This window comes from Pteronotus mesoamericanus, unplaced genomic scaffold (assembly GCF_021234165.1).
Source record: "Pteronotus mesoamericanus isolate MK-2021 breed Mesoamerican mustached bat unplaced genomic scaffold, CSHL_Meso_final contig_164, whole genome shotgun sequence".
Taxonomy (NCBI): domain Eukaryota; kingdom Metazoa; phylum Chordata; class Mammalia; order Chiroptera; family Mormoopidae; genus Pteronotus; species Pteronotus mesoamericanus.
In genome coordinates this window covers 24659720-24674185 of record NW_026555065.1, presented here as the reverse complement: position 1 = coordinate 24674185, position 14466 = coordinate 24659720, and the positions used below count along the sequence as shown (strand labels likewise).

At 38.6% G+C, this 14466-nt stretch overlaps 1 protein-coding gene across 1 annotated transcript in view; it reads right to left on the bottom strand.

Annotated features, from left to right (window-relative positions):
* FSIP1 (fibrous sheath interacting protein 1) overlaps nt 1-14466 on the bottom strand; it is a 185997-nt gene that overhangs the window by 143740 nt on the left and 27791 nt on the right. The window contains exon 5 of the mRNA XM_054565599.1: nt 1168-1266. Within this exon, the coding sequence (XP_054421574.1) occupies nt 1168-1266 (99 nt within the window). The remainder of the gene's footprint in view (nt 1-1167; nt 1267-14466) is intronic.

Below are 14466 nucleotides of genomic sequence, written 5' to 3'. Positions count from 1 at the left end.
ATTAAAACCCAAAAGGGAGAAACATCAGCCAGGAGCTCAGTCCAGGAAAGGTTTACTTAAAAGTTACCTCTATTTTATAAGAAAGGTTATCTCAATAAAAAGGATTAAGGATAATTTGTAGCTAATTATCCAAAACTCAATAAAAATTTAATAATTAAACAATAAATTTTGATAACAATAGATGCAAAGAACCAGGACAAGAGTAACTTCTCTGGATTTAAATTTTTTTCAAACAAAAATAAATTTGAATTTAAAAAGTTTTATTTGAATTTAAGTTACAAGTTTCTAGACAAATAAATCTGTGCTTCATAATTAGGGTTTTATTTTCTAATCAATAACATAATTTTTTTAAAACGTCTACCAACAGTTAAAATAGGAGTCACTTTTTTGGTGAGTGGCCTGCTTAGGTATAAAATATATAACTTTTATCACAATCCAAGTTGTAAATAGTCTTTTAAGTTGAAATATGAGGTTTATTCATTCAGCTGAAGTTTCAAATACTCTTAAGCAATACAATGTTAGAGTAACTCAAATTAAATGCCTCCATGTTTACATCTGTAAGGCTTTCTTTAAAAAATACTTTTAATAAATCGTAGGAGAAAAACATTGGATTGTCCGGTCAGAACTGTCTCAATAGAAATGTCCTCTTCTCCTCCCCCTCCTGGTGGTGACCCATGGTAGAAGCTGCCGTGCTCCTAGAGTGACCCCAACCCATGCTGGTTTGGAGGAGCTGGTTGGACCAGCAGTAGGCACCTAACCCAAGTTGGATCAGTTGGTCTCTAACATTTTGGAATAGTGTCCTTCTCAGTGACTACCCACAGAATATGCTCTTGGGAACCAAAGAGGCCGTCTATCACCAGGATTCTTTCCATATATTTTCCTTTTTGCTTAAGCTTGGTTTTCATTACTTGTAGTCAGCTTTCCTTTAACTTGTTTTATATAAAAAATTTCAAAAATCCCAAAGTAGAAAGAATGGTATAATGAATATTCAACAATTAACTTCAACAATGATTAACACATTACCAAGCTTGTTTCATCTAAAACCTCACCTACTTCCTCTTATTTCCTGATTAAATCACATCAAATCATTTCATCAGTGAACATTTCTGTATACAGCTAGTATTTTCTTGTGACAATCTGTAAAAAATCAAACAAATCAAAACATACCTTGATTGACATTCTGTATACGGTTTTCATATTCTTCTGGAGGGACTTGAGTATGAAACACTGGGAAAAAGGTGTCTTCATTTTCATAGTGAGAAGGATCTATTGATTTTAAAAATCACTTATTTAATACATGCAAAATAAATAAACTATTGTGTATATGAACAGCTTAACAAAAAAGATAAAATCTAATATTCTCTGCAATAGTCCTCAATCCCCTCTACACACACTTTTCTTAAGACAGTGTCACTTCCAGGTAGAAATGACAATCACATTTGTAGACATTACCACTGAAACAAACAGCAGAAAGCTATATAGCCAGACAGCATTTCCCTAGAACTTCTGTGAATGGAGGATGTATAAGGATGTGTAAAATACTACATTAACTCCACGGATATAATGCAGCTAAATTCCAACAGTCATAATATAGAGATTATGCATACTGAGCAACTTTAAATGTGTTTTTCTTTTTCTTTTCTTTTTTTTTTTAAGAGTGCCAGGGTGCAGATTTCAAATACATGGTCAGTCATTAAGATAAGACTATGTTTAAGGGTTTTAAATAACCATTAAGGCATGGTCAGCAATTTGGCAACATTTTACTGTAGGTTTAAGTTACTTCATATACTGAAAGTGGTAATATATTTATTTTTGATCCCATAATTCCTTTTTAATAACAGTTTCACTCAATCATACAGTAAAGCACTTAGAAAAACACAAAAATATAAAAACTTGGCCCTGGCTGGTGTGGCTCAGTGGACTGAGTACCAGCCTGCAAACCAAAGGGTCAATGGTTAGATTCCCAGTCAGGGCACATGCCTGGGTTGTGGGCCAGGTCCTCAGTATACAGCATGTGAGAGGCAACCAGACATTGATGTTTCTCTCCCTCTCTTCTTCTCTGTCTAAAAATAAATAAATAAAAATATTTTTTAAAAAAAGAAAGAAATTTTAAAAAATAAAAATAAAAACTTGAAATACTAAAAACTATTATAACAAATTGATATTTGAAGATTTTAAATCTAGGGGCTTTTCCTGGACTGAAATTATTCTTGTGACCTTGCGGCTCTTCATCCATAGCCTGGTGGTATTCATGCCTCAGGTGGAGGACGAGTACAGCCTATAGCAAAGGCCTCAGAGCTCAGCTGTGGACTTAAAATTCAACAGTTTTGAAAGTCAAGCATTCAGTGAAGGAGTTTAACTGCTTGTAAAGAAATTTAAAAAAAGCATTTTCTGAATTTCAGAAGTCCTCCTTTAGAAAGAGAGGAAGGAAGGGAGGGAGGGAAGAATGGAGGGCACCTAGGTAATGTAGAAATGATGGATATAGGAAATAACCATTGGGTAACCATCATAATAATAACTGATTCGGGTACGAATCATCAATGGATGATAAAACTAGTGAGTGAAAGTTTGAAGAATAACAGGATAATAGCCTCAGGGTACCTCTTCACATAACTTTTTCAGCACAGAAGGAAAAATAGTAATTTTACAGTGGAGAAACCTGGCAGACACTTAACCAAGTGATCAAAGTTAATATCACCAGCAATGGGCAATGGGACAATCAACATCATGTGCTTCCTGAAATGATCCCTTGAGAACGACACATTTAGTATCACTTTTGGATTTTTTGGATTCCTACCAAAAATGTATAACCTGAACTGTATAGTGTAGAAACAAAAACAAACCCAAGCTGCGGAAAAGTCTACAAAATAACAGGCCTATAGCCTTCAAAAATGCAAATGTCATAAAACACAAACCATCATTAAAAAGATGACAACTAAATGCAATATATGATCTGGGATTTGTTTTTGCTATGGAGGTTATCAGTGGGACAATTGACAAAATATGAATAAACCTATAGGTCAGATAAGAGTACTACTGTATGTCAATGTTAACTTATTGATTTGTGTGTGTGTGTCCATCCTTGTGTGGAGAGGGAGACAAAGGGGAAAGACAGATATGTGTGTGTGTGTATACATATATATACGTCTATATACACACATGAATATATGACAGAGAGAAAAGGAGGATGTGGTAAAATGTTAACACTTAGAGAATCTGGGTTAAGGGTATTTGAGAATTATTTGTACTTGTTTTGAGATTTTATATTTCAAATTACATCAAAATAAAAAGTTAATAGGAAAATTTTTTATATTCCTCTTCTCACTACAAACATTTACCTGAAAAAAAAAAAAAAATCTCCCTTCAGAGATCAAGACCCAGAGCTTGTACTAAGCACCACTTTTAATGAGTCTTGAAAGAGAAAGATTGAAGGATATAATTTAAGTTGCTTATGGTCACCAAGGGAAGAAATTAAAGCCCACCTCAAACATTGGGAAGGACCTAAAAGAGGGGGTGAGTTTAGAGTAGACAAAAGAGACACAAGCCCTGGCCGGTGTGGCTCCCTTCGTTGGTGTCATCCCACAAACCAAAAGGTTGTGGGTTCGATTCCCAGTCAGGGCACATGCCTAGGTTGTGTGTTCGGTCCCAGTCAGGCTGCATGCAAAAGGCAATCAACAGATGTTTCTCTCTCATATCGATGTTTCTCTCTCTCCTCTCTCAGAGAAATAAAATAAAGTAACAGAAGTGTGAGGCTGCTCTCAGGCACCCATCCCCTCTGAAACCCTGGAGCTGGATAGAGGGCCCCAAAGGGAATGGGGAAACCCAGTGCAGCATGGGCTCTGCCTCACTGCACATCTGGAACTCTGGGCGGAGACTCCACACACAGTGAGGAAGGGCTCCTACTCATGACAGCTGCAAAGCAGCGATGGCAGACAGGCATATTTAGAGCGAGACAGGGCCTGAAATACGCACTCTCTCACTCACACACACAAACCCCACAATTTCCCATGGCGGGCCAGTGGCATGGAGGAGATTCAGAAGTTCTCACTTGCCCCTGTGAACTAGAAGTAGCCCTCCCCCCACCACACATCATTATGCCAACAAAAATGCAGATATACAAATGACCTCTACAACTGAGAACCTCTCTATTACACTACAAAGAAAATTTTGATAAATTCAAAACATCAAAACAATGACCACAATATTATAAATTTCTATGTTAGCTTTTAAAATATAGGGTTTATAAAAAATTCTGGAGAACAAAGGAAAACACCATCATTTTCTGATTAACTATTAGATCAATGAGAAAATAAGAATACAATAACAACTTGTAGAGAATAATGATGACACCACATACCAAAGAATGCAGAATTGGAGATATTGCTATATTCAGAAACAAATTCATAGCAATGACGCTTTCATTGTATTGTTATGGGATGAATTATATCCTCCCAAAATTGATATGCTGAAGCCCTAACCCCCAATGTGGCTATACTTCAAGGCAGGGCCTTAAGGAGGTAATGAGAAATTAAATGAGGTCATGGAGCAGGATCCTAATCGATAGAATTGGTGTCATTATAAGAAGAGGAAAAGATATCAAGGTATCTTACTCCCCTCCCCCACCCCTTGTGCACGAAGAAAAGGTCATATAAAGACACAGTGAGAAAGTGGCTATCAGCAAGCCAGAATGAGAGACATCACCAAAAAACAGATTTTCCACACCTTAACCTAGGACATCTAGACTCCAGAACTGTGAGAAAATAAATTTCCGCTGTTTAAGCGACCCAGCCTGCAGTGTTTTTTTATGGCAGCCCTAGCAGCCTAAGATATGTACACATTTGAGGAGAAAACAAAGTAAGTTCTTTTTTGGGGGCACCATAGAGGCCGTTGCCTGAAGCAGGATGAAGCTGAACTTCTCGTTCCCAGACACTGGCTGCCAGAAACTCAATGAAGTGAATAATGAACGCAAACTTTGTATCTTTTATGAGAAGCATATGGCCATAGAAGTTGCTGCTGATGCTCTGGGTGAAGAATGGAAGGGTTAAGTGGTTCAAATCAGGAGAGGGAATGACAAACAAGTTTTAGTTTTTCCCATGAAGCAGGGGGTCTTGACCCATGGCCATGTCTGCCTGCTGCTGAGTAAGGGGCATCCCTGTTAAAGACCAAAGAGGATTGGAGAGAGGAAGTGCAAGTCTGTTCAGGGTTGTGCTGTGGACGTCAGTCTCAGCGTTCTCCACTTGGTCATTGTAAAAAAAACGCGGGGGGGAAAGGAAGATATTCCTGGTCTCAGTGATAACTACTGTGCTTCATTGCCTGGGGCCCAAAAGAAGAAGCAAAATCCATAAACTTTTCAATCTCTCTAAAGAAGGTGATGTCCTCCAATATGCTGTGAGAAAGCCCCTAAACAAAGAATGTAAGAAACCTAAGGACCAGCACACCCAAGACTCAGCGCCTTGTTACTCCACGTGTCCTACAACACAAACATTGGCATGTTGCTCTGAAGAAACAATGTACTAAGAAAAGTAAGGAAGAGGCTGCAGACTATACTAAACTCTTAGCTAAAAGAATGAAGGAAGCCAAAGAAAAATGCCAGGAACAGATTGCTAAGAGACGTAGGCTGTCTTCTCTGAGAGTTTCTACCTCTGAGTCCAATCAAAATGAGATTTTCTAGGAGTAACAAATAATTAAGGACAAACATCTAAAAACTAAGAAAGGAAAATGAGCTTAACTAATTTAATGGAAGAAGCTAGGGAAAAAAAATTAAGAAGTTCATGAAAAGAAATATTGTAATAAAGAGCCACAATTCAATTAGCAAAGAAATTCAACACTGGTTCTTAAAGGCATAAAAAGAAAAATCTGCAAGTATAATTTTAAAAAGAGAAAACACTAATTGTAATCAAGATAATATGGCACTGATGAAAGAACAGATACATAGGTCACTGAAATAGAATACAGGGTTCAAAAACAGACCCCCAAAAACATAGTCAATGGATCTTTAACAACAGAGCAAAGGCAGGCATTTCAATGGAGAAAGGAAATCCTCTTCAACAAATGGTGGGGGAACAACTGGATGTCTGTACGCAAAAAAAAAGAACCTAGACGCAGACCTTACACTTTTCACAAAAATTAGCTCAAACTGAATAAACTTAAATGTAAAATTCAAAACTATGAAACATCTAAAAGAATCTATGAAAATCTATGTGCTCTTAGGTGTGGTGATGAGTTTTTATGTCCAATACCAAAAGCATAGTTCATGAAATTAAAAATTGGTAAGTTAAACTTTATTAAAATTAAAAACTCCTGCTCTGCAAAGGCAGAATGAAACTGCAAGCCACCAGCTGGGATGAAATATTTGCAAAACATGTATCTGATAAAGGACACATATCCAAAACATACAAAGAACTCTTAAAACTCAACAATAAGGAAAAGAACTCCAAATTTTAAAATGGGCAAAAAGATCTGAATGGACAACTCAATGAAGAAAAGATACAGCTAACAAGCCCAGCTGGTGTGGCTCAGTGGATTAAGTGCCAGCCTGTGAACCGAGAAAATATACAGATAACAAATGAGCATCTGCAAAGACACTCAACATGGTATGTCATTAGGGAAATGCACATTAAAACAAAATGAGATCCCACAACACATCTAATTAAAATAACTAAAATCCAAAAAACTGACACCACCAATTGCTGGAAAGGATGCAGAACATGAATTCTAATTCTTTGCTGGTAGAACTCCAAAATGGTACCGCCAATTTGGAACACAGGAAGTTTCTTCAAAGTTAAATAGTTCTATAAGATTCAGCAATCCTGTTCCTCGATATTTACCTAAATAAACTGAAAATTTATGTCTACACAAAAACCTGCACATGGATGTTTAAAGCAGCTTTTATTCATAATCACACATACACACACACACACACACACACACACACACACACTGGGAGCAATCAATATATCTTTCCATAGGTGAAGAAATACATGGCACAGTCATAGAATGAAATGTTCCATGACAAAAAAAAAATTAGCTATCAAAAAGCCACAAAAAGACATGGATGAATGTTAAGTGTGTATGGCTGAGTGAAGACCACATACTGTATGGTTCCAATTACATAACATTTGAGAAAGGCAAAACTAGAGACAGTGGTGGTTCTGGGTTTGGGAGACGAAGGGAGGGTTGAACAGAAAATCACACAAGGAATCTTTTTTTTTCCTATCCTCACCCAAGGATATGCTTATTGATTTTAGAAACAGGGGATGGGAGGGGGAGAGAAAGGGAGAGAAACATCGATCAGCCACCTCTCAAATATGCCCCAACCAGGGACCAAACCCACAACCTAGGCATGTGCCCTGACCAGGAATCGAACCTGTGACCTTTTGGTCTATGAAATGACACTCCAACCAACTGAGCCACACCAGCCAAAGCCACACAGGGGATCCTTAGGGTGGTAAAACTATCTGCATGATACTGTAATGATGGTTACATGACATTATGCATTTTTGAACACCTGTATACAAAGAGTGAACCTTAATGTATGCAAATTTTCAAAAAATTATTTAGGATCTAATAGAATATCAGAAGGAATACAGAACACTCAAAATAATCTAACTGTATTACAGATATATGAAACAATTTCACTGAAGGGGGTGGAGAAAAACATGCTCACCTTAAGTAACTTTGGAAATGAGTGCAAAAAGACTAAAGGCAACAGAAACTGAACATAAGCATTGTACTCCAGTTGATTAAGTTATGTCCTAGAGGGGTACAGGTCAACAATTTTGATATCACTATACATGTATGGTGGAATTAAACTAAGTACATAGACAGCCAATAGTGACAGCCACAGTTCTCACTGTTGGGGTAAAGGTTACAGAAAAGCAACGGGAAAAGGCTAGAATGATCCGTGCGGTAATAAAGTCAGAGACATCGGTGTGAAGCCATTTTTATGTTAATATAGATATGGATGGTTACACATAGAGATATTAATAGATACGTGTATAACAGAGTAGTATATACACAAATATTTCATTTCTCTGAAAGCCTAGGATCAACAATTCCCAGTAGCGACAAGCACACTTACCATCCAAATCTTGGTTTCTAATATTTTCCAATGAGAGGAACCAGGGTTCCTTGGAAAAAGGACAATATCTAGGCCTCACATAGGATATAGGGAAGGTGAGTCTGGAGCATCTTGTAATGCCAGAAAGTAAGGAAGTGCTCAACAACCACAACAAAACAAAACTCACAATGATGGAGGTATCTCAAAGGGACACAGAAGTCAACTGAGAGAGCTCCCAAAGGCCAAAGCCAGAAAAATTCAAGCAAAAAAATAAATAAAGTGCTATTGGATTATAATACAAAGTATACAAGTATCCACAAGTCTATACTGATATAAATTAATAAATGGGGGGAATAGACAAAGTCCCTATGCAGAATAACTCAAAATAATATATGTAATATTCTGCCTTCAAGGAGGTGAAGCCTAACTCCCTATTCCTTAAGTGTGGTCTGCACATAGTTCCTTCCAAAGGTGACAGTATGAAAAGGGGGTTAAAATAAAGGGGGTTAAAATACTTTACAGTGGAGAAATCTGACCAACACTTCCTCAGCCAGGTGATCAACAGTGATAAATGATGTTGATAGGATAATGTGATGTAATGGAAAGGCACTTTCACTTGTAGGGTTGTATCTTCCAAGAACATACAACCCTAGTCAAATCATGAGAAAAATATGACTTAAGTCCCAATTGCTGGAAATTCTACAAAATACCTGACCAGTACTCCCCAAAACTGCCAAGGTCATCAAAAACAAGGAAAGTCCAAGACAGTACATTGCCAAGAGGAGCTTAAGGAGAAACGGAGGACTAACTGTAGTGCAGTATTCTGGGTGGGATCCTGGAGCAGAAAAGGGGCATTAAATAATAACCAAATGTCTGAATAAAGGATAGACTTTAGTTAATAATGTATCAATACTGGTTCATTAATTATAACTAATGGTATGACACTTAATGTTAATAATAGGGAAAACTGGTTGCAGGTATATAGAAAATCTCTGGACTATCTTCATAAAATTCTGTAAATCTAAAATTATACTTAAAAAGTTAACTTTAAAAAAACCTTTTAGGTTAAAAATAGAAGGAAAATATGAACAAAGTGAGAAAGAAGAAATAGGACATATAAATAATAAGGAGAATTATTACTTAAAAATAGTATGGTAGCCCTGGCTGGGTGTTTCAGTTGTTTGGAGTATCATCCCGTACACCAAAAGGTTGCAGGTTCAATCCCCAGTCTGTCTGTCTGCCTGTCTCTCTCCCACCCCCCTTCATCTCTGTAAAACATCAATGAACATATGTTTGGGTGAGGATATTTTTAAATAATAATAATAAATAAAAACACTGACATATGAAATTTTTTTTAAGATTTTACTTATTTTTTAGAGAGAGGGGAAAGGAGAGAGGGAGAGATGCATCAATGTGTGGTTGCCTCTCGAGCACCCTCTACTGGGGGCCAGGCCCACAACCCAGGCACGTGCCCTGAGTGGGAATTGAACCAGCAACCCTTTGGTTCACAGGCTAGCACTCAATCCACTGAGCCACACAGCCAGTGCAATATATAAAATTTTATGTTGTTAAAAATTAGTATCTCAGTGAAACAGATACTTTAAAATCTCAGTGACATGGCTATACTGCCAAAATTGACTCCAGAAGACCAAGTAAACTGAAATACAATAGTAAATATGAAAGAAGCTGTAAAAAACAAGTCAAAAATTGCCTCCAAAGAATTATTTGAACCAGATGGTTTTTCCAGTGAAATCTTTCATATTTTTAGGGAACAGATAATCCCTATGTTATATAAACTATTTCAAAGCATAGCAAATAAATAGCCAGCCCCATTTATTTTATGAAGTTAACATAGCCTGACAAAGCATACATAGATACATTTACCCCCAATCCACTCCTACCCCAACACCACAATATACATTCACATGGGGGTCACCATCTCTCTCTCTCTCTCTCTCTCTCTCTCTCTCTCTCTCTCTCACACACACACACACACACACACACACACACACACACACGGTCTATCCAACTTATGAATGTAAATGCAAAAACTCTGAATAAATTCAGCCATTTGAGTTTGGTACTGAATTAAAAGAATAATAGTCCATAACCAAGAAACATTGACCAAGGAATAAGAGACTCACTTACTGTTTAAGTTTATTAAATTTAAAACATTAAATAAGCTTGCCAAGTAAGAAAAATTTTATGATAATTTAAATAGATATTGAAATGCATTCAGTAAATTTCAACACTAAGTCCTTCTGGCGTTCTCAGAATATGAATAATTACTGAAAAGTACACAAAAATTAACATTATTACCAACAAGACCCAAAGCAAACAACTAAAGATAATTAGAACTAGTAAGAAAATTTAATTGTCACTGAAGGCTAGAAAAGATAAATGTACCAACTCCAGCAGTCAGCAGAGAGAGGGCATATCCTCCCTTTTTTCACCTTCTAATTCTCTTCAGGCCCTTACCAGATTAAATGGTGCCCACCCACATTGGGGAGGGTAATGCACTCCACTCAGTTCACCAATTCAAATGTCAGTCACTTCCCAAAATACCCTCACAGATAATTCCAGAAATAAGGCTTAACCAGACATCTGGGCACCCTGGGCACCAGTCAAGTTGATACATAAAACTATCACAAAGACTGGATGGATGGTGAAACGTTAACCAAGATTGTGAAAATATACAAAAGGAGGATTAGGTTTCCACAATAGGAAGTAAAGAAGGGAGGTGGGAGCAGAAAGGAGAACTAGCAGGGAAGGATGAATCCAGTAAAAATGCTACTATCCTATGAGTGGTCAACTGTGTCAGATGCTATAGAGATATTAAGTAAGATAAAAATTGGAAGTATGTGACTAGGTTAAGAATTTATAAAGACTAATGATGAAGTATAGGAGAAAATGCATACCACTGAGGAATTAAGAAGTTGGAAGTTGGCCAGGTAGCAAGTGTGCCTATTTTTTCCCACTCTGCCCTCTTCCACCCAGCCCCTGCCCCTTCACTCTGGCCTTGACCACACTACTGTCTGTTTATGGGTTATGCACGCATGTTCTTTGATTAGTCCCTTCACCTTTTTTTCATCCAATCGCCCCTACTCCTACCCCTCTGATAGCTGTCAGCCTATTCCCCATATCCATGCCTCTGGTTCAATTTTGTTTGTCAGTTTATTTTGTTCATTAGATTTTACATAGAAGTGAAATCGTATGGTAATTGTCTTTCTCTGACTGGTTTATTTCTCTTAGCATAATCACCAGGTCAATCCATGTTGTTGCAAAAAGTAAGAGTTTCTTCATTTTTATAGCCACATAGTATTCCATTATGTAAATTCCCAACAGTTTTTTTACCCTCTCATCTACTGATGGGCACTTGGGCTGTTTCCAGATCTGGACTATTGTAAGTAACTCTTCCATGAACATAGGGGTGCATGTATTCTTTCTGATTGGTATTTCGGAATTTTTAGGATACACTCAAGAAATCTGACCTTTAAGGAGAGAAGGAAAATTGCGTGATATCTCTTTGAGAGTAGGATGAAGAACTGAGGGAGGAGGTTTTATATGTAAGTTTGTTTGATTTGATGGCTCTTTGATTCTGTTTTAGGACCAGAAGATTTAAGTATGGTAAACAGAAGGGAAGGAGCCAGAAGAGAGAGAGGGTGAAGCTCTAAGTGAGAAATGGAATGACTGATGGATCACCAATCAGGAGCAGGGTGAAAGTAATGAGATGTTATTGACTTTGGCCTTGTAGAAGAGCATATTCCCTCAATCTAAGGCAGCAATTTTCAACCGGTGTGCCATGAGAGGCATAATGGTGTGCAGCAAGAATTTTTAAAACATGCAATATCTGATTATTTAGTCAGGGGCACTGGCCTCTTTTCCCTTCGATTGCTTAAAAATGACAATAGCCAACACAACAATAGCTGTCCACTGTGAATGAATCAAAATTATACCTATTTTTTGGTCATATCAGCAAAACATATAATATCGGTGGGCTGCAGAATTTTAGTAATTGGTTCATGTGTGCCATGAGATGAAAAAGGTTGAAAATCATTCATCTAAGGTAAGACTAAAGGGGGACAGAGGAGCACAGTGTAGAGTTTAGAGACAGAAAGAAGAGATATGGAAGGGATTCCCACCCGGCTAATCCATTTTCTCTGGACAGTAAGAATGACAGAATTAAGAACTTGAAGAAGAGATCAAAAGGTTAAATATATCTCGGAATCAAGATGGTGGAGGAGTGAGTGGAAGTCACACTGACCTCCTCCCAGGACCAATCTGGAATTACAACTAAATTGTAGAGAAGCCACCTGGAAAAAACAACTGAACAATAGCGAGAAAGGAGCCTTGTAACCTCAAACAGAAGAATCAGCATTAGCACAGCCTAACTGGTAAGGAGCGCAATAGAGATTTGAGACGGTGAGGGGGGCGCCCACGGGCAGCAACACCAAAAGGATATTGAAACGCCAACTGGATCCCCCTGAGAAGACTGAGGTCTAAACCATAAGCAGGGATCTCTAGTCTACAGTACCAGAGCCCCAAAAGTACACAAAAACCAATGAGCTGCAAAAAGTAGCAGGGTTTCTCTCTGCTGGAGAGGTGGCTGGAGACACAAAAAGCCGTTTAAAGGGCCAACACATAAATTTTTATTTGCAGCCACTTACCCTGGACTCCAGCAAAGGTGGGGGCAGAGTGGGTTAGAGACACTTGAGGAGGGACTGGAGAAGGAGGCTTTGGGGAGATAACTGAGAGAGTAGCCAGCAGGATCTTGATGCTGACTCATCCCCCGTGGCAGCAGCCATCTTGCGCAGGCAGACCACTCCCCTGCACAGCAACAACATGAGAGGACACAATAGCCCTCCCTCTGGAGGGACTCTGCCCTGGCCCAGAAGTGTTAAAGCCTGACTGCTGAGTACAGAGCAGCAGCCACAGACAGTAGATCCCTGGCTAAAGGGGGCAGAGTAGGCTAGAGACACTTGAGGAGAGACCGGAGATGGAGGCTTTCGGAAGAGATCCCAGTGCTGACTCCTCCTCCAGATGGCAGCAGCCATCTCCCTCAAGCAGACCACTCCTTTGAGTGGCAGCAGCATGAGAGGACCCAATAACCCCACCCCCGTGGAGAGACTCTGTACCACCCTATGCTGTCTAAGCCATCCTGCTGAGTGCAGAGTGACTGGATTAACAGCTGAAAGAGACAGCCACAGACAGTGGATTCCTGGAAGTCTTGAGTGGACTGCCTAAGTCAGACAGGGTCAACATCTGACATCATCAGAGGCAGATCCAGAGTGAAAAAATAGCGGTCTCCTACCATAGAAGTTCACACCACGAAGTCAGGAAATCAAGACAGAACTTAAGAAGCAGAAGCAAAAGAGAAGAGCCCCACAAATAATGGGAAAACAGAAACACCCCCCAGTTGAAGGGAAAGGAGGAATCCCCAGAAAGAGAATTAAATGAAATAGAAGCAAGTAAACTATCACATATTGAGTTCAAAACAGGGGTGGTTCTATGAAAGCTCGATGAGCTCAGTGGGCTCAGAGAGAATTACAAAAACATACAGGGGAACTTACTGCAAACTGTATCAGCATGAAAAAGGACTTAGAAACTATCAATAAGAGACAACAGGAAATGAAGAATACAATTTCTGAACTGAAGAACACAGTAGAAGGAAACAATAGCAGGCTAGATGAAGCAGAGGACTGAATCAGCAAGCTGGAGAATAAGGTAGAAAAAAGCTCCCAGAAAGAGCAAGAAAATGAAAAGAGACTCAAAGAGAATGAAGAGGCATTGAGGGAAATGCAGGACAACCTGAAATGTAATAATAGCCGTATAATAGGGATACCAGAAGGAGAAGAAGGGAAGGAAGGGATAGAGAACCTGTCTGGAAAAGTAACGATGGAAAAACTTCCCTAATTGTAGGAGAGAAAAAGTCACACAAGTCCAGGAAGCACAGAGGGTCCCATTCAAGAGGAATCCAATGAGGCCCACTCCAAGACACATCATCATTAAAATGGCAAATATCAGAGACAAACAGAGAATCCTAAAGGCAGCAAGGGAAAAACAGGTAGTAACATATAAAGGAGCCCTGGTACAACTAGCAGCTGGCTTTACAGAAACACTACAAGCCAAAAGGGAATGGCAAGAAATGTTCGAAGTCATGAAAAGCAAAGGCCTGCAACCAAGACTGCTCTACCCAGCAAGGTTCTGTTAAAATGGAAGGCGAAATAAGGAGGTTCCCAGACAAAAGAAAGCTAAAAGTATACACCTCCACCAAACCAGCATTGCAAAATATGCTTTAAAAAGATGAAGAAAATAAGTCTGTGAATACCCACTTCCTTCATAGTCACCAATACTTGATATAATCAATATTTTTAATACTTATTAATCTGATTGTGACAATGATGTGT